Genomic DNA, 21,085 nt, shown 5'->3' with positions numbered 1-21,085 from the left:
TGGCAGCTACGGTTGGTCACGCGGCCTCACTGACATGTCGGTGAACGAGTTCTCTCAAGATTTTAAAGCACATAAAAAATTCTTCCATGAAAAATAATTACACAGCTATAACAATCGGACTTTACTCTTAAATTTTTCCACATATAATAGGTATGTACCAAAAGTGTAAAATGGTTCAAATTGCTGTTAAACGTAACATACACTACATTGCTTAACAGTTCACAGGCAGGCCTATGTGTATGGAGTCGACTAGGTAACAGGTGTTCTATTTATAGCGTGCTGCACTTTGTAACTATGTTCTATGAGGTAAAGGGTTAATGTAATATTTCAGCGCATGATAGGCTATAGATGGCAGCCAGTGTATTTGGTCGAGAAAGAACTGTAAAGACCTCTGGAAGAACCACTGTCCCATGGGAAACTACTGGCAAGCTTTCTCATATACACACATTAGTCAAGCTGAGATTCAACTCATAATAGGGCCAGCATTGATATATTTGAGTGATCTATAAAGGCCAGAAATTATGCCAGCTGAGGCCCCTGAATAAGTAAGGCCATTAACTATATGGCATTGTGAAAGGAAAGTCCTTGTACCAAAAGTGTAGCAAAGATCTGTCACTCTGCGAATAGCACTTACATTTTCTGATGAGAAAGAAAACTGGGCATCTTACATCAAGGAAAAGAGTAACAAGAATTTTACATTTTCAGGTGACAGCAAACTCATGTAGTACTGCAGTGAAAGAAAGCCTTGAAGAAAAAATTAATGAATTACAACGTCATATGAGACACACACAAGATGTCCTTCAACAATCACACATCAAAGTGGAACAAAAGGAAATAGAACTTCAAAAGAAAGATGATGTGTTGAGAGAATTTCAAGACAAGGTATCATCAAAACTGAAACTATTAAGATTGATTACTTTTACACTCATCTAATGTTACAGTACAAATTCTGATGCATTTCATAATTTAGGGTATGTTTGATTGAATGGTTTGATGGAAATCTATAATGGATGGATGAAGAATTGATTGATAAATGTATGGACTGTGTTACATATATCTGATTTAATATATATATACTTTTTTATTTTTTTATTTTTCTTACATGCTATGGTAATGTAAATTTATTTTACATGAGATGATATTTTTTTCAGAAAATTGGTTGACCTGAATCAATCTTTTCATAAACACCAAGTGTTCACTTGGAAGCTGACCTTGATTCAAAATTAGTAAACAAATTTCTGTTTTATTTTAAAATGATTGGTTGTTGTCAAGGTCATGATGGGACTACGTAGGTTAAGAAGTAAACACTTTTTTTATTTTTATTCTGGGAATAAAATCATTTGTCTAATCAAGTCCATATTCTGTGTACATGATATAAACATGATCATGTGCCCCCCCCCCCAATTTCGCAACCTGTGGGAATTTTAAAACTGTGTCATATGATACAATATTACTTTTGTTTTAGAGAGAGAGGTCTCAGTTTTGGGGTTTTTCACACTGATGTCAAGTTAATTTGTTGTAGCCAGATTTTGAGTTAATTATCTTCAGATAATTTGGATTTCAAAAGGATTAATCCTTTATTCTCTGGAAATATTTGAAGAGTGCTTACACAGATTTTGGAAAGACATTGTTTACAAGTTTAATTCGGATTTCCAATACCGGAGTGCCATTATTTGTATTTCTATAAGGAACTGTAGATAAGTACAGTTCTGACTACAGCATATGTCATCATCATCCATCTTGGATTTTCCATCAGGATTTGAACTTGAAATTATTAGAACATTTATTACTAGGACTTTTGCAATTTAATTCGTGGATTATTCTTAGATTATTTTTGGATTTGATTCTTGAAAGCATAAGTTCTTCTCCTTTTTTAATTTTTACAGGATTTTCCAGGAAAATAAATTATTTTAAAAAGCGTGTTCTTTTCACTTTGTTTATGTTACTGTTTATTCGAGCCTAAACACGTATGTATGTATGTATGTATGTATGTATGTATGTATGTATGTATGTATGTATGTATGTATGTATGTATCAGATTGTAGATTACGGTTATAAAGAAATGAATTACTGTTTTTTATTTTACTTGAACTTTCAGAAAACCATTATTCCCATCAAAGCAATTGTAATCTGCAGCTAACCAGTCCTTTGACAAAATCTCATGTGTTTTCAATTGTGTCTATGGGGCAATTTTACAAATGTTTAAAAAAAGGTACATATTTTCTGTCATGAAGCTGAGGTCAATTTATTTTATTTATGTAGATCACCATATATACTCAATTATTAGACAAGTCCAACTGCACAGATCTAGATCTGTTGTTACATAATGTGAAGGCAGATCTAGGTCTGTGCAGTTTGTTGGTAGTAATCATTAGGACAAGCACCATAGACCCTGATCTGCAGCTACATTATGCTAAGGCAGATCAGGATCTTTCTTGTTTGCTCTTTGACTCGACCTGTAAATGAGAATACATGGTACGTAAGTCAAAGAATTCACCGTTTAGTATTTCATTGTTATAAGAGTACACTGTCTAGCTGTCTTCATTTCAGCTTATGGAATACCAAGATCTAATAGGTCGACTTAATAAAGAGAGAGATGATCTACAAAATAAAAAAATACGTAGCCTTAAATTTGATGCTGTTGTGATGCAAATGAGAAAAGAGAGAGATGAAGCTTTAGACAGGTATGGTCAATAAAGTCTTCAATCATTTGAATTTTAAAACAAAATTTATGAGCAAAAATATCACCATGAGATTAGTTGCTATTGAGTTTTCATCATATATTTATCAGATTAGTAATATATAAAAGTAATCAATGATTAATCTTTTTCTATTGCAGATACATGTATTGCTTAAAATAATATTATCGTATATACTGACATATAAGCTCACATATAAGCTGACCCCACAAACTGAATAGGTATTAACACTAAAAGGTCCATGACCCGCATATGAGCCGACCCACAAATCTGAGACAACATCACAAGATGCACACCGTAAGATCTGAATGGATTTATTTAGGCAAACTTATGTTTACAGAAATTGAGTTTATACCTCTCTTGGGGTTAGTATGTATGATTATTGCATAGAAATTATATAAGTTCATAAATTTGTTTGAAAAGTCAAGAAATTTGTTTAATTTTCTGTTTTCTTATTGTTTCTGCCTAATTTAGATTTGTGTTTAACTTGATCGAATGATGACAAAAATTGAACATTTACGGGTTGCTGTAATGATACCTTTTTCTTTTTGACTCAGGTTAATTATTGTTTGTTTTTGCATTATGGAATTATACTTTTTGTATAAATGCACCAGTAATTGATTTTTTTTTGTGTGCCTTGAAATCGCAAATACCTTACACACTAAAATGTGATCCCAGTATGACAACAACGAACAACGATAGAGTTTGGTTCAACGCTCACATTTATGCTAGTGAGCGCATTTACATAATTGCGCCACCACACATACATTTTAGGTTTGAACACACACTGTATGAAGTACATTCCGCTGAATGAAGTACATCTCTTGGATTCGAATCGGGCAACACATCACTAACCTTTAGTGATATCTTCAAAAAACAATATTGAAGTTTCAGAAATAATACTTTGAAAATTGTGCTAATATGGTAAAACCTGAGTTGTAGTTTGCATTGATATAAGTGACCTTACAACCAGTTCTGCAGAACAATGGTAATTGTGCTAATATTATGGAGTGAAAGGTAATTACACATGAAAGTACTGGTATAGTTGTGAGTCAGAATTCCCTCTTAACCCAAGTCAGTTTCAGGGCTTTAATGATGAACTGGCCTGTATTGCTGTTGAAAAACAAAAGACAAATCTGCCAATTATAAACAAAGGAGATGTCAAAACATCCAGCTTTCCAGTGTGTGGAAAATTATGATTTTGTTCAGCCAAAACACAAAACTAAAGTAGACTGATGATGACTTATATACAGAATTTTAGCCTTTATTATTACCATTCTTTCATGAACATGTAACAGTTACGCTGGTTATTTGTCTTGCACAACTAAGCGTGTGTACCTTTTCATAAATATTACCTCAGTTTGTAGGATTGCTTATATCATTGAAAAAGGGTGAGCATAAGGATCAGCGTAAATGAAACAGCTATTAACGACTGTGATTTGGTCAAAACAATGAATAAAACAAAATCTGCATCTAATATGTTTGGGAATAAACAGGGATTTAAATTAAATTAAGGATGATTTGCAGTGTGTAAGTATTTTACGTTATAGTACAGTCTGGTGTCCTGGGTAAACTCAAACTGGCCCATGAATTATGAAGTCTTTATTTACCTCTATTTAATTTCATGTTTGGAAAATCAGAAATATGTACACAAAAATTTTTTAAAAAAGCAATCATAGTAGTTTTTAACAGTTTAGCAAGTTTTGAGGATGTATTTTTGTTACATGCAAATAAGTCTTAGGACATGGAAAAAATTATTTTTTCATGTCCCAAGATTTATAGTCATTACATAAGCCAACAAAATAAACGTAAATATTTTCAAGTTTATACCTTCGCCTGCAGATAAGCCAGACTGCACCTATTATTCAGCTTATCCGTGAGTATATCATTTGTTATGTCCTGAAAATTATTTTCCACATTTACCCGTGATGAAAATAAAAAAAGAATAAAATAAAAAATCAGTACATAAATCATTGTGTTCCTTCCAAGTGAGATCATTCTTCAAACCACTGAAGAGGAATATGAAAATTTCAAAATTTATTTGTAGAAATTACAGTCAGTTGCAGTTAAGGAAGGCATACTCATCACTGGCATGTTCTGAAGCAAAACAGTTTATCATTTATCATAAATTATTGTATTCTTTAATAACAGTTTATCATTTATCATAAATTATTATATATTTTGCTTCCAGGAAAAATAATATGGAACTCCAGCTGTCGAAGACAAAGCTGGACCTTCTTACTTTGAACAGCCAGCTAATGGAAGCCATTCACCAGAAAGTCGGGATTTCTCAGCAGCTTGATCAGTGGCAGGTAGATGTAGACTCTTCCTTTTCCCGTTATCATTTACTTCCTTCTCTTGCTTACTTGGATACTTCCACATCTATATCCAACAATTCAGCCTTCATTGATCACGTTACTTCTAGCTTTTTCCAGAGTTTACCTTTTTCTCTGACATTCTTGGGCCTCCACTCAGATGAAATTACATTCATCAGGAGTTTATCTCCTTTAGTTTACCCTATATACTCAAGTAGTTTTCATTTTGCATGACCTCATTGGTATGCCATCTTTTTCAAATTCAAGTAATAGTGCATGTTCTCTGCTGATTCCAGCAGTGTCTCAATCAATTCCAGCATTACTTGTTAGGTTCAGGAAAAGATCGCATTACTACTGCAGATTTTGCAGTATGTGCTCTTTTTATCAATTATCATGGACCCCATCAATCTCAAGCCTACCATATATGTAGAATGTTTTCATGGATTGTTTGGCTAATAAGATGAATATATAAGATTGTATAGAGGTGCTAGAGGAAGTGATGTTATCTTGATTCCAAAGAGTATGGGTGTATTCTTTTTGTTCAGGTATTCTTGAGCCTATGTTGCTGCCTGGTAAATGTTGTCATGACAGCATCTGGTTTGTCTTTACAACTCTAAGGAGAGTTTGCACTATTTTACTACAAGTTTCAGTGAAGTGAAAATTAATTGGCTTTAAAAATTCCTTTGGCCTAAGGGTAAAATTTAAATGACTCAGACAGACACTTAAATTGTAGCTTAAAGTGCTATCATATTCAGGCCTTTATATGCAAAAATAATTTTACTTGGTAGTCTGTGTTACTTTTTAGTAACACAAATAATTGTTTTTTGGCATTTTGCCTGCTTGATGTTGGTAAATTATACCACTAATAAAGCAGGAGGTCAGTGTCACTTACACACTGTATATTTGTATTTGCCTATCTGAAAAGAGATTGTATACTATATGAATGTGTGTTTGCATGTGTGTGTGTATTATAATTTTTTAAAAATAAAGCAGGAGGTAATTGAAATCCATCTTGAAATGATCATATTTTTGCTAAAATGAATATTATGATTGGTAAAGTGTTTACTAAAGTAATTATTGATGATAAATTATTAAAAGCAATTTGTGCAGAAATAAGGCTAGTAGCTGGATTGGTTGTAACAGTAATGTAGTAGCAGTATCAGTAGTAGACATAGATGACTTGACAAACTAGTATTTAATTTTTATTTATTGATTATTTACTTAGCATACAGGTAAAAAGGACTTTTGACACCTTTTTAGCTTAATGATAGATAATCATCCAGTAATGCTTTCGTAGAGAATGGATATATTTTCAGACGTTTTTAAACAGATATAGAATTTGTAAATTATATGATATATTGTCTATACATGATGAGCTGAGTTTTAGAAGGAATTGCTGTTATGCTGATTCAGAAAAAGAAAAAAAAAGAAACAGTGTATTAAATTATTACAGAAGTTCCACCCAGGCTCGATTTTGGTTGGAAGTTAGTAAACAGCAGATGTAAAGCTTTGAGCCCCCAGTCAGCAATGCCAGCATTAAAATGATTGAATATACAAAAAAAAGTGAAATTCAACAAATAACTATTTAATGACAATTCAATAATCAAATGATTAAAATTTCCCAAGGACTCTTCTTCCACATGACCATGTGATAGCCTGTTGCATCATTTGATTAGTAGTGTGAGATAGCTTTCCACCTGTCCTTGTATTCTACTTATCTGTGTATTCTTCTCACCTATTCCACCAATTCCTTCTCTTCCACTCATCTTTCTCCAAAATCCTCCTCCTCAACTTCTCTATACTCCTCCTCCTCCTCCACTTTCTCCTCCTCAACTCCTTTCCTTCTCCTCCTCGACTCTCTTCACTGTCTAGACTTGTTGACTCAGACTGCTCTGCTAGTCTCACTTCCGTTTCCCCTCTTAAAGACTCAGGACTCAACTGAACCGGAAGTTCTGTCCCCCAATAAGCTTCCTGTGAAAACGCAAGGATGTTACAATATTTTCCTTAGCCCTCTCATCTCACACTACACCCAGTCTATCATCAGATAACGGCTATTAAATTTCTTTGGTCACGCATTCATTCACATCGAAATACTCATACATCCTTCAACCATCTTCAAAATTCACAATTCAAGCATGTGTAAATTCTAACATATCAAATGAATAAATGTACTAATTTACTACGAAGTAACCTATTAGCTAATGACAATTTAATTCCGACCACAGGCTAAGTCTACATAATTCTCTATGTAATTCTCAAATTCACCTGTAAATGAACACTACAAAGGTAATTCTACGTACTAAATGATCCTAGTAATTAAGTATACATACTACACATAATTAGAATTACAGTGCCATAATATTCTGCAAAAATCAAGCAAATAACTTACTGACCTTTACAAAGCTTTGTCTTTCCTTAGAATCTCAACTTTAAGTGTTACTGCCAAATTATGAGTGGCTTCCTCAGAGTAACCCTGAATTGCTCAGCAATCTTCCAAGGCGAGACTAAATTTTTGCTTGCTAGTTAGAAGTTATAATTTGGATCAAAATTAATATCACAATTCCGATTGGTTGTCGCTTTGACCTGATCCAATCAAACTTAATGGACAGTGTCCTCCTGCTGTCTTTCCACTTGGGGACAGATTTAGAACACTCCCCATTCTCTCACGGGTTCCTCTGATTTTAGGACTAAGCTGTAACACATAGGTAAGAAGTCACTCGATCTAATGCCTGTGTCGATCCAAGATGCCGGGTCTTTTCTCTGATCATGGTAATCTTGCCTGCAGCAATGTTTAGACATCAAACCATGGCTTGTAATAATACCTTAGTTTATACACGACATATTAACTGGGGCTATGCATTCCATATCAATGCTATCATAAATGCTGTCAGTACTGATCAATACTATATAGTCCATATCAATACTGTACATTTCCATATCAACACTGTACATTCCATATCAGTACTATACATTCCATATCAGTACTATACATTTCCATAACAATGCTATCATAAATTATATCAGTACTGATCAATACTATACAGTCCATATCAATACTGTACATTTCCATATCAACACTGTACATTCCATATCAGTACTATACATTCCATATCAGTACTATACATTTCCATAACAATGCTATCATAAATGCTATCAGTACTGATCAATACTATATAGTCCATATCAATACTGTACATTTCCATATCAACACTGTACATTCCATATCAGTACTATACATTCCATATCAGTACTATACATTTCCATAACAATGCTATCATAAATTATATCAGTACTGATCAATACTATACAGTCCATATCAATACTGTACATTTCCATATCAACACTGTACATTCCATATCAGTACTATACATTCCATATCAATACTGTACATTTCTATAACAATGCTATCATAAGTGCTATCAGTACTGATCAATACTATACATTCCATATCAATACTGTACATTTCCATAACAATGCTATCATAAATGCTATCAGTACTGATCAATACTATACAGTCCATATCAATACTGTACATTTCCATATCAAAGCTGTACATTCCATATCAGTACTATACATTCCATATCAATACTGTACATTTCTATAACAATGCTATCATAAATGCTATCAGTACTGATCAATACTATACAGTCCATATCAATGCCATACATTCCATATCCATACTATACATTCCATATCAGTACTATACATTTCCATATCAATACCATACATTCCATATCAATACTATACAGTCCATATCAATACTGTATATTCCATATCAATACTGTATATTCCATATCAATACTATACAGTCCATATCAATACTGTACATTCCATATCAATACTGTATATTCCATATCAATACTGTATATTCCATATCAGTACTATACATTCCATATCAATACTGCACATTCCATATCAATACTGTACATTTTCATAACAATGCTATCATAAATGATATCAGTACTGATCAATACTATACAGTCATTCCATATCAATACTGTACATTTCCATATCAATGCTATCATAAATACAATCAGTTCTGATCAATACTATACATTTTCTTATCAATAATATACATTCCAAATCAATACTGTACATTTCCATATCAATTCAGTCATAAATACAATCAGTTCTAATCAACACTATACATTCCATATCAATACTGTACATTTCCATATCAATGAAGTCATAAATACAATCAGTTCTGATCAATACTATACATACTCTACTATTTTATCATGAGGTTGACTTAAAAATAATTATAGGTTGCAAAATAAGCCTTCACTGTTTTACTGTCCAGAGTAGGCCATTGCAACTATATAAACCTGCTATTCTATATGTTTTGTTATCCAAAGGTAGGCTGTTATAGCAATAAATTCCTATGCTAGACGTTTTGTTATTCTAAAGTAGGCTGTTGCAGCAATAAATTTCTATGCTAGATGTTTTGTTGTCCAAAAGTAGGCTGTTGTAACAATAAATTCCTATGCTAGATGTTTTGTTATCCAAAAGTATGCTGTTGTAGCAATAAATTCCTATGTTAGACATTTTGTTGTCCTAAAGTAGGCTGTTGTAGCAAAAAATTCATATGCTAGATTTTTTGTTATCCAAAAGTAGGCTGTTGTAGCAATACATTTCTTGCTAGATATTTTGTTATCCTAAAGTAGCCTGTTGTAACAATACATTCCTATGCTAGATGTTTTATTATCCTAAAGAAGGCTGTTGTAACAATAAATTCCTATGCTAGACATTTTGTTATCCAAAAGTAGGCTGTTGTAGCAATAAATTCCTATGCTAGACATTTTGTTTTCCAAAGAGGTTGTTTTGGCAATTTTGGATGCTTTGTTGTCCAAAGTAGCCCATTGTGACGGTAAGCTAATTTGTTTAATGTCTATTTTACAAGCATACAAATTAATGTTCAAAGAGGGGAAAACTTGAGTCATCATAGAAGCAATGCAGACATTTGAAATTTTATGTCAAAATATAATCATAAAGGCATGAATCAGTAGTCAATGAATTAACATGATTGATGCATTGAAATTTGTTTAATCAGTTACCTTGCAATTCACAGGATCGATACATAGAAAATCATGAATCAATTACAATGGAATTAACAGGACTGAAAAGCATGAATCAGTTACCATGGAGTTAACTAGATTGCTGCATTGGAAAGCATGGTTATTAAAATTCTTTAACAATCTTGCAATTAGTAATTTTGATACACAGAAACATTATTTCTATCATCTGCTGAAAATACTCCTACCTTAAACATAAAATATCTCTGGAAATAAACTGAAGAAATTGCTAATAAATAAGACGTGTCTTATTTTTCCTTAATTTATTGGGAATTCTTACATGAATTGTTCTTGTCAGTCACATATTTGTGCAGTCAGACTGGTGTTACATATATTTGATTTAATTTATATATTATTTAAGTTGTATTTGATTTGATTTGATTGTTTGTGGGTTTTGTAATCTTTTTATTTTCTTTACATGTCAGTGTAATGTATTTTTGTTTACTAGGAATTTGATATTTTCCAGAAAATTCAGTTTGACCTTAGTTTTAACTTAGATACCTAATAATAGAAATATATTCATACATGGTTGGGCAAGTAACCAGTCAGGAAAATCTTGATTTCTTCATCTATAGGTCATAAATATCATCCCTGGTTTAAAACTAATATAACATTGATGACTCCTAGAGTTCTGCCTCATACGTTTCTGTTGTCCTTCCAGCTTGACATGGAGGAACTACTTGATGTCCAGATGCAGAAGAGAATCCAGGAGCAGTTGGATAAGGAGCAGATCATTGAGCAACTCAAGCTGCAGTTGAAGAGCATAAAAAGGTCCAAGGCTGCATCCTCCTTTCTCAAAAGACATTGACAAGCAACACTGTGACAAAACCAAAGAGCAAGAAACAAAATATAAAACATTTCTCCAAAGACATGGACCATGACAAATTGAAAAAATTGTCAAGTTTACAATGTTGGTCTGACTTGAAATTGAAGACTGTCTTCCAGCCTGAAAAGTTGTTTGCCAGCAGTGTGATAAAATGATTGTGACGTGATTCACTTCATTTGATTGATTGGTGGTTCATGACAACCATACTCTTTGTTTTTCTAAAAGTGACACAAAAGATGTGGCAATGAAAAATAAAGCATATGGCAGACTTGACTGGAAGAACATGTCAGTGTCTTTCTTTATAAAAGAATAACTTTAACAGTGAGTCATTGGACAAAAATTAAGGGAAATCCAGAAAGGTTTATCAGTTAGTTCAGTTCTATATTGTAGTTTCTCAGATGACTCTAACAGTCAAATAAAAAGAGACAAACACAAAACTGTTGTACAATTTGGGAAAGTAATTAGACCCGAAATAACAGGCGGTTGTACATAAATATTGCTCATGAGATCTGTAGCCATTATCTTAAACAGCTTTAGACTTCTGCTTACTTCATCTGCTTTCTGCATGATGCAAATTCATATCTGCAAAGAAATACAAACTTGAGTACAGATTTATCACACTAGTCAAATTTACAACTTCTTTTCATAGATAGTGATCAACACATCTTCAAAATTGTATTAGCTATATATTATATGATATTTGTGTAACAGTTATATGCCTAAATCAAACAAGCTCAGATGAAGAAAAAAAAAAGAGACAGAATTTTCATCCTAGAACAGAAAACTTGGGCTTTGCATGGATACGTGGCTGATATCATCTGCAAGCATTCTGGAAAAGACACTGTACTTTCAAGATTGCTACATGCATACCAAAGAAAGAGTTCTTTTCAATACATTCTACAGAAGAAATCTGTATCAGCTTGTGTTTGTTTTGAATACAAAACTGCAATGATCGATACTTTTGCAGCTATGTCAGACTGGAAGACAGAGCATCAAACTCATAATCAGGGCTGTGGTTTGGATACTCACACAAGCCAGAGTGGGTTGGATACTCACACAAGCCAGAGTGGGTTGGATACTCACACAAGCCAGAGTAGGTTGGATACTCACACAAGCCAGAATGGGTTGGATACTCACACAAGCCAGAGTGGGTTAGATACTGACACAAGCCAGAGTGGGTTGGATACTGACACAAGCCAGAGTGGGTTGGATACTCACACAAGCCAGAATGGGTTGGATACTCACACAAGCCAAAGTGGGTTAGATACTGACACAAGCCAGAGTGGGTTGGATACTGACACAAGCCAGAGTGGGTTGGATACTCACACAAGCCAGAGTGGGTTGGATACTCACACAAGCCAGAGTGGGTTGGATACTCACACAAGCCAGAGTGGGTTGGATGCTTAAATTCTTGGGAAATGCAGTTAGCTCCATTTTGATTGATACAACATATCATCCTACTGGAACATCAACTGCATGATTTGTTGGAAGAGTTGAGTCAGTGCTGAATGAAGAATATCATTATTGAAAGATTTAGGTCCCATGAGTAGGATAACTATGGTTGCTATTTGCCAACTAAGCATTTAGTAAATGGTCTCACATATATATGGACAAAGGAATAATGTGAATCATTGATGAGCTGGCTACATTTGATGGAATGTTTTTCATTACCTCTTGTCTTTGAGATATAAATTTGTCTTTGACATCTTACATACAGATGTGAGTGCACTGCAGACAACAACAGAAACATTGACAATGATAATAACGCTAAATCATAATAGTAATAATAATAATAATAACAGCAATAGTACTTTGATGGTTGGTTGGATCAAACATCAGTAATATTCTTATAGTACTTTGGAATATTTTCCAAGGCATATTTTCCCAGTCTTTACTCAGATTAGTACCAAGTTTGTGGGGTAGATAGTACTACTAATAATTTACTGAATTGCAAATGTTCATTTATTTTTCCCATTGTTTTTTTTTTACTATTAACACTTATTTTCTTGAAAGGTGTGAGAGATCCTAAGATATACAAGCATATATGCCCATTCCTTGCCAGAATTTTATTGTTCAAGTATTTTGGATTTGAGGAGAAAGCTCAGTTCGCTAATAACTATTTCTTGTCAGTCGGGGATTTTCTCCCTGAAAAATATCAAGTACTTTTAAGTATGGGGAATCTGTCAGGCAAAGGAAGTTGTATATACATGTATATACATGTGGTATAGGTGACCCCCTGGGGTCCTGACATACCAATTTAAGCCCCTGATAAACTGCTTGACCTACTGGGCCCATGACAGACCACTTGACCCAATGGGATACAGAGAAATCTTGACAAGCTGGGCATCTGACAGCCCTCCTGACCCACCTGTATATGGAACAAAGACATCAATTAGATTGGGTAGTGGGCCATTGAAATTTCAGTTATGCACTAATTGGCTGACAGGTGCCTCACAAGGCAACATCTGGCTTACACAGTGTTCATGTTTCCTTAGTTTAAATGTTTGTTGTATTTATTTTACATTTATCAATTTTACTTGCAGTACACTCTTCTGATACCATAATTCATTGACAATTTAAAGAAGTTTCATATCTGTTTTAGAGAGTAAGGAAGTCATGCAAGTGTGATATATTTTGATGAAAAACTTGACTGACTAATTTTCTTGTAAATTGCCTTAATGGTGTACATCATGTTCATTCAACTTCAGCATGTATTTGTATGAGACAAAACACATAAACGTATCTATTTCTTAAAGTGAACTTCTTTATGGATAAATTTTTATTTAAATATATATTTGTCTCATGAATTTGGCATGTATTATATGGATGAACATCTCAGAGGAATTTCGCTTGTCATGCAATTGTACATTATAGATTGCAAAATTGCCAGTTACCAAAATTGACATGTTATTTCTAGGTGAACAAGTAAAATTATCTAGTCATTCTGAAAACTGTATATTTGGTTTATAGAAGAAAGCATTTTTATTATCATCTTCCATTTCGTTTTGTTTGTTATTTAGTTTAGGTGATGTTTTTGTACAATTTAGATGTTGATATGGCATTAACAATGGCAAATTTCAGCTCATAGCTTTTGATATTGTTATGATTCTGTGGTTATGCTTCCTCTGCTTTTGTTGTGCAAATAAAAGCACAATCAAAACTACTGCTGTGTGTTGATCTTTTAATTAGTTTTATTTTAATTACAAAAATCAAACAGAAATATGAATACACATGATTAATTACATTTTACAGGGATTCAGATTTAAAAAAACACAGAAGATTGATTTCTTCTGAAAGATAATAAAAGATAATGATAAACACTAATGTACTGTTAAGAATGCACACACACTATATATATATATATATATATATATATATATATATATATATATATATATATATATATATATAATACAGACTAGAGAATATTGGTTTGTCCTGTTACATATATCTGATTTGATTCATATTTTAATTTAATTGTTTGTCAGTTTTACATTTTTTATTCTATTATATGCTATTATAATTTAAATTTATTCACTGGAGATGATATTTTTCCAGAAAATTAGTTGACCTGAATCATTCTTTGTAAACACCAGGTGTTGATCTAAATCTTGACCTTGTTTCAAAATTTGTAGCAACCTTCGTAAACAAGTTCTTTTTTATTTTAAAATCATTGGTTTTTGTCAGGGTCATTTTTTGTGGTACTGACATAAACGCGATCAAGTGACCCCCCACCTTTTGATTTTGCAATTCCAATTTTTCCATTACTATGCATTTGTTAGTTTTAATAGAGATGCTTTGGAGAGATTTCTCAGTTCTGGGCTTTTTGCACTGATGTCAAGTTATTTTGTTGTAGCCAGATTTTGACTTATAATATTCTTCAGATCAGTTGGATTTCAAAAGGATTATTTCTTTCTTCTCTGGAAATATTTTGAGGAATGCTCATACAGAAATTTTGGAAAGACATTGCTTACAAATTTAATTTGGATTTCCAACACCAGACTGTCATTATTCGTATTTCTACAAGGAACTGTAGATAAGCACAGTACTGACTACATCATATGCATCATCATCCATCATGGATTTTCCATCAGGATTCGAACTTGAAATTATTAGAATATTTATTACTAGGGCTTTTGCACTTTAGTTTGTGGATTATTCTTAGATTATTTTTGGATTTGATTCTTGAAACTGTAAGTTCTCCTTTTTTCATTTTTACAGAATTTTTCCAGGGAAATAAATTACTTGTTAAATTTTAAAAAGCTTGTTGTTTTCACTCTTTTAATGTTACTGTTTATTTGAGCCTAAGCACGTAACATAGAATTTGGGTAGCTCAACCAAAATTTTTGTATTCAGGCTAAAATATTTTGGAAGACATTTTTTGTATAGATTTGAATTCCCCATGTTTTTTAAATCTTTAGTGAGATCAACAAGCTTTTTCTAAAATGGCATCAATTCTTACCCAGGAACAATTAGATCATTTCAAAAAGTTGAATTGATTCAACTTACCAGAAAATACTATCTTTCTGAGGTAAAGGCTTCCTTAACGAAACAAGACATAACAATTTTTTTGATCCAGTATTTGGTAGAACAGAATGTCTTGGATAAAAGTGCTTTCATTTCAGTCAGTAAGTCTGTAAAAGACTCTGACACAAAAATGAAGGAATTAGAATTAAAATACAAGATGGAATTGGAGTTGAAAAAGCTGGAGCTTCAGAAAGATAAAGAAGAAAAACCAATGCAAATGCAGTTGCAATTGCAATTGGAAAAAGAAAAAGAACAAATGAAATTGGAGGAGAAAGAACAAATCAAATAAGAGAAGGAAGAAATGCAATTACAAGAAAATCAAATGCAGTTACAATATGAGAAAGAGGAGAGAGAGAGAGAGAGAGAGAGACAGGAAAGAGAGAAAGAAAACCTAATGCATTTGCAAGCAGAAGAAAGAGAAAGAAAGACAAACGCAGCTACAAGAAAAACAAATGCAATTAGATAAGGAGGAAAGAGAGGGAATATCAATGTAAAATGAAAGAATAGGAAATGGCAAGTGAAAAGCACATTCATACTTCAAATTCAGATTTAAGTTTTGATCTTGCAAAGAACATTAGATTAGTGCCCCTTTCAGAGAAAAAGAAGTAGACAAATATTTTCCTTATTTTGAAAAAGTTGCTAAAAATTTGAAATGTCCAAGGGAGCATTGGACTCAATTATTACAATGTGTACTCACTGGTAACATTAGTCATATTTACCGTTCACTGTCAGTTCAACAAAATGGTGACTATGATATGGTCAAAGAATGCATCCTATGAGTTAGTCCATGAAGCTTATCAGCAAATATTCAGAAACTATAGAAAAGAAGCTGGACAAACTCGTGTCGAATTTGCTAGAGAAAAAGAGCAGTTATTTGATAGATGGTGCTTGGCCAAGAAAGTTGAACAAGATTATGAAAGTCAAAAGCTTGATAACACAATTTCGTCGTCACCATACAGTTGGGATACAGTATTTCAGCGGCAACCATTAGCAGCATTTGAACCTGTCTGTATGGATTTAGTGCGTAAAATGAAGAGTGCACCAAAGTCATGTGAACTTTATCCAAGTCCAACATCACTGCTGTTTGAGTGCTTAGATCCAGTATTGCCCTCACTAACTGATGTTATTAATACTTCTCTCTCATTCAGGGAATTCCCATCATTTTTTCAAAACTGCTATTGTAAAGCCTCTGCTGAGACACCAACACTCGACCGTAACGATTTAAAGAACTACTGCCCACATTCTAACCTCTCATTGATATAAAAAATCTTAGAAAAGGTTGTTCTAATTCAAACAGTATTTTTAGCAATGTATAATCTGCATATCGCCCTTGCCACAGTACTCAAACTACTCTTCTAAAAGTAGTTAATGACATTCTCTCTGCTTTGGATAGTGGACGTATTATAGTCCTCAGTCTCCTTGATTTGTCTGCAACATTTGACACAATAGACCATGATATATTACTTCACCGTCTCCAGCATGTATTTGGCATTCATGATACAGCCTTGCTGTGGTTCATGTCCTACTTAGTCAACAGGACACAAATTGTATCTGCAAATGGAATACACTTCAGTCCAGTTAATCTATGTTGTTATGTTCCACAGGGGTCTGTTCTTGAACATGTTCTCTTCATTCTATACACTCAGGCACTCTCAAGTGTCATAGATCATCATCCAGTGTCTCGCCAATTGTACGCTGATGACACCCAAATATACAAACCTAGCCACCCAAATGAAGTTGATGCTACCAGCCAAGGTGTAGAGAGGTGCATTTCTGATGTGAAATCATGGATGACATGTAATAAGCTGAAGATGAATGATGATAAAACTGAGGATATTCTGATCACAACACAAATATTTTCTCATTCACATCCTTTACCTCAAACAATTAATATCAGCAACACCAACATTAAATTCACACAATCAGTACGAAACCTAGGTGTTACTCTGGACAGTACGCTCACATTGCACCAACATGTCATAACATATGTAAGGCTGCATATCTTGAGCTGAAACGCATCAGCTCCATTCGCAAATATCTTTCAGTTGATGCCACGAAGACACTTGTTTGTTCATTAGTACTTTCAAGACTGGACTATTGTAACTCAATTATGTCTGGTTGATATCAATATCTACTCCAGAAACTTGAAAAAGTTCAAAACAGATGCTCGGATCATACTTAGAGTACCACGATCAGAGCACACCTCCCCGCTGCTCTGTACCCTACTACACTGGCTATCCATGCGATCCAGAATCAAACACAAAATTTTTTCTCTGTGCTACGTTTCACTGACGGACTCTAGTCCAGCATACCTATCCGACCTCGCCCATGTGTACACACCAGCAAGATACTTACGCTTCTCTTCTGACAATCGTATACTCATTATTCCCACTATTAAAACGAAGTCATATGGGCAACATTCTTTTGCCCAGCAAGATGGAATTAATTGTCCACTGAACTTCGATACAAAGACACAGTGATCCCATTCAAGAGTGCTCTTATCAATCACTTATTTCGACTGCAAGAAAAAACTTAAAGATCTAATAATGTTTCCCACCTTATAAATTTTATGCATGTTTTTTATGTTTTCTAATTTCATGGTGTTTTTTTGTGTGTAATCATATCATTATATATGTTTTTTATCTTATAGGTGTTGTCTGTTGTTGTAAAGCGCTTAGAACTTCTAAAGATTAGGCGCTATACAAAGTCCTCATTATTATTATTATTATTATTATTATTATTATTATTATTATATCGATGCATGAACAGAAGTGAAGCTGATGTTCTTCATAAACTTATTTTGGGGTGACACACTGGTCCATAAACTGCCACAATTCCTTACAGCACCATGCAGCATTTGTTGTATTCTAAACGAGTATCGATGTAGGTGATGCTGAGGAAGTTAAATTAAAATTGATTGCCTACATTCTTCCATGTACAACAATAAATTTGTTTCAGTCATATTAAATATATAGGTCTGCAATCTGGCATTGAATGTTGCCATATATCTATATGCAGTGGATGACTTTATACAGAAATGGACCAGGCTATGCCGGAGACTTGTTTATATGAGAACATGTCGGATGTCTATATCACATTTTGTGAATTGGTCGAGTCAGATGGGATAAAGAAAGAACTTAAATGCATGTGCTATAATAACATAACTTGTATGAAGTCGTTATCAATGGCAGGGTTACGAAAGAAACACAAGACGATTCAGAATATTTACATAGTTATACATTATGAATTATATACATTCAAAGGCTATCAACAACAGATTAGGTTATAGCGCTTCGTTCTAATTATGGCACAATCATCCCTTTTTGTTGCTAAGTCCAGATAAATGCATTATTTAACACAAATCAATATGCAGATCTTCCAGTCTTATAATGAATTGTCTGAAGCCCTCTTCGACAGATATACCTCCACCTCCATGCTCCTTCAGATGCCATGTGGAGTTCTTTAAATTTGTTATCACCTAATACCCCATGAACAGTTATGCCCACTGTTCCACTTGTGGAGCTAAAAAGGTTTCATATTGTTCTTTGTGAGCTCATGCCTAGATTCCTGGCAACGTTACACCAAGTTGGCATCGCAGGAATACTTAACTATAACAATGAAGCAGCTGATAAAAACTACAAGGATAGGTACTGTCACGTTGCAAAGGAGGTCAATGATATTGTGCGACCTGGAGTGTCTGCTTATCCTTATTTACCATTTTGGGGCAATAATAGCAAATTTGCCTTCGATATGCCTCAGGTCATGAAACATATTTGCTCAAATGGTATTCATTTGTCCCCTAAAGGACAGTGGCATCTTTATAAGTAACTTCAGGGAGCTCTTCTCAATGCATGTTATAAAAAACATAAACATTCAACGATAACTAGACCAGGCTAGCTCAAGTACTAATTCCGCCCTTCGATTTCAGTTATATCTGCCCACAAAGGGAAATATCAGGCCAGGTCCTGTACTTGTTCTTTTGTTTTTTGTAAACATCCTCAGTGTCTGCCGTTGTGGATGCACTGGGTCAGGTCCCGTACCCGATCCGTTTGGATTAGTTCCTGGCAAGCCACTCTGGCCTACATAATTGGGGGTCCCTGTGATATTTTTGTGTTTCTCCCCCCCACCAAACAACAACAACAACATTAATGATCATATACCAAGGTATCCTTGTTCTTAGTTATTATTCACAAGTGGTCTTATGAGTGCTTCCCGGAACATGTTCCAATGTCTTTTATATCTGCCCATAAAGGGAGATATAATGCCATGTCCTGTACCTGTTCCATTGTTTTTCGCAAACATCCTAAGTGTCTGCCATTGTGGAGGCACTGGGTCAGGTCCCGTACAACCTGCCATGTCATCGCGGGAACCAGAGCAAGGGCCATCTGCCTCCTCCAGTGCCCAAATAGAGATGTTCAACAGTCAGTCGGGGCAAGCATTGCACAGGCTACCTCATCCTTAACAGGACTCTCTCATACAGGTCTAGTGGGTACACAGACCCGAACACACTGTCTAATCTCATCGAAATGGCAAGTGGGTTCACTGCAGATGGATATGACCGGAAAAGTACACAGGAGAAACCTCGGCCGAATAATTACAACAGCCACAAAGTACTGAATAACTTGATTTTGTGGAAGGCAAGAAACAGAAAACTCTAACACAGATATAACAACATTGATATTTTTTCACTATTTGCGATCTTTGCAGCTGGCACTTATATCCTTCTCTCTTGGGAGCCACGAATGTCTGGGAGCAGAATGCGAAAGGCATGGTTAATGTGGGCTAAGGTCTTTTTTCAGACTGCAGAGGACCCATGCAAAGTGGGTGACTTGCATGGTTCCTGTGTTATGGCAGTCTCAGGTCCCAAATGGATTGTTTTCAGTTTGATGGTTTACAAATTTACATTCAGGTCTGAATTTCAGCTAATTAGTTTATCACATACTATGTTAAAGTAATTTTGTAAATAACCTTATGCATGTTATATCATATGAACATAATATTATTTTCAATACAATTGTTACTTATGTGGCCTGCATCAACAAATCGTTTTCCAGCGTTATTCGTTAAGCTCAAATTCTTTATTTTCTCCTTACTGTTGTTATCCTGTCATACACTCTTCATCACAAAACTATTTGCGCTAGCGCAAGGATATTTGTGATGAGGGGTGAATAGGTCTTGTTAGGCACTGTAAAGAAAGCAATATAGACCCTCTGGGGCCAACCAAACCCAGGAATGGGGTCACGTGACTCGTCAAGCCAATGGAATATAGTTTTAACGTGTACGAATATACGGGTCAGCATTCTTAGTATCACTTGTTAGTCGTCGACTAACACAGCAGCGAGAGGCACGTACAGCATTATGACAGAGATGGAAGGATTTTTCCCGCAACAAGCGTTGAATGCAATAAGGGTGTTAAACCTCGAAATTGCCACAGGATGGAGCGTTCGCGCTCAAGCAAAGCGTACTACGCTATTGCTAATATGGTATGAAGATAGCAGAAATAACTGGAGAGGTGCCAGTATAAGTAATTGGAGAAATGCGTCCCCGAGAAGACAGACACAAAGAAGACAAAATGAGGCACCGCAGAGGGAGGAAAATTTACACCTGCGAACTACAACTACTTTACAATAAGTGACTCCCACTACA

General features: G+C 34.4%; 1 protein-coding gene and 1 long non-coding RNA gene across 3 annotated transcripts in view; one reads left to right on the top strand and one right to left on the bottom strand.

Moving 5' to 3' along the window:
• Window positions 1–14,076, top strand: part of LOC149769512 (BICD family-like cargo adapter 1) — a 33,193-nt gene extending 19,117 nt beyond the window's left edge. For both annotated transcript variants that reach the window (XM_089949862.1, XM_089949861.1), the window contains 4 exons: window positions 706–882; window positions 2,551–2,684; window positions 4,891–5,011; window positions 10,748–14,076. In XM_089949862.1, the coding sequence (XP_089805988.1) occupies window positions 706–882; window positions 2,551–2,684; window positions 4,891–5,011; window positions 10,748–10,894 (579 nt within the window). In that variant the 3' untranslated portion in view covers window positions 10,895–14,076. The remainder of the gene's footprint in view (window positions 1–705; window positions 883–2,550; window positions 2,685–4,890; window positions 5,012–10,747) is intronic.
• On the bottom strand, window positions 6,584–10,739 carry LOC149769513 (uncharacterized). Its single transcript, XR_016419130.1, has 2 exons — window positions 7,408–10,739; window positions 6,584–6,985 (listed from the first exon to the last, which is right to left on the bottom strand). It is a non-coding gene; the product is annotated as an uncharacterized LOC149769513 (long non-coding RNA).
• Window positions 14,077–21,085: the final 7,009 nt, after the last annotated feature.

Source organism: Sinohyriopsis cumingii, unplaced genomic scaffold, assembly GCF_028554795.1.
Source record: "Sinohyriopsis cumingii isolate HCF-2022 unplaced genomic scaffold, ASM2855479v2 utg003621l, whole genome shotgun sequence".
In the NCBI taxonomy this organism is placed as follows: Eukaryota; Metazoa; Mollusca; class Bivalvia; order Unionida; family Unionidae; genus Sinohyriopsis; species Sinohyriopsis cumingii.
The sequence above is the reverse complement of the archived record's forward strand: the minus strand, read 5'-3'. Positions and strand labels throughout refer to the sequence as shown.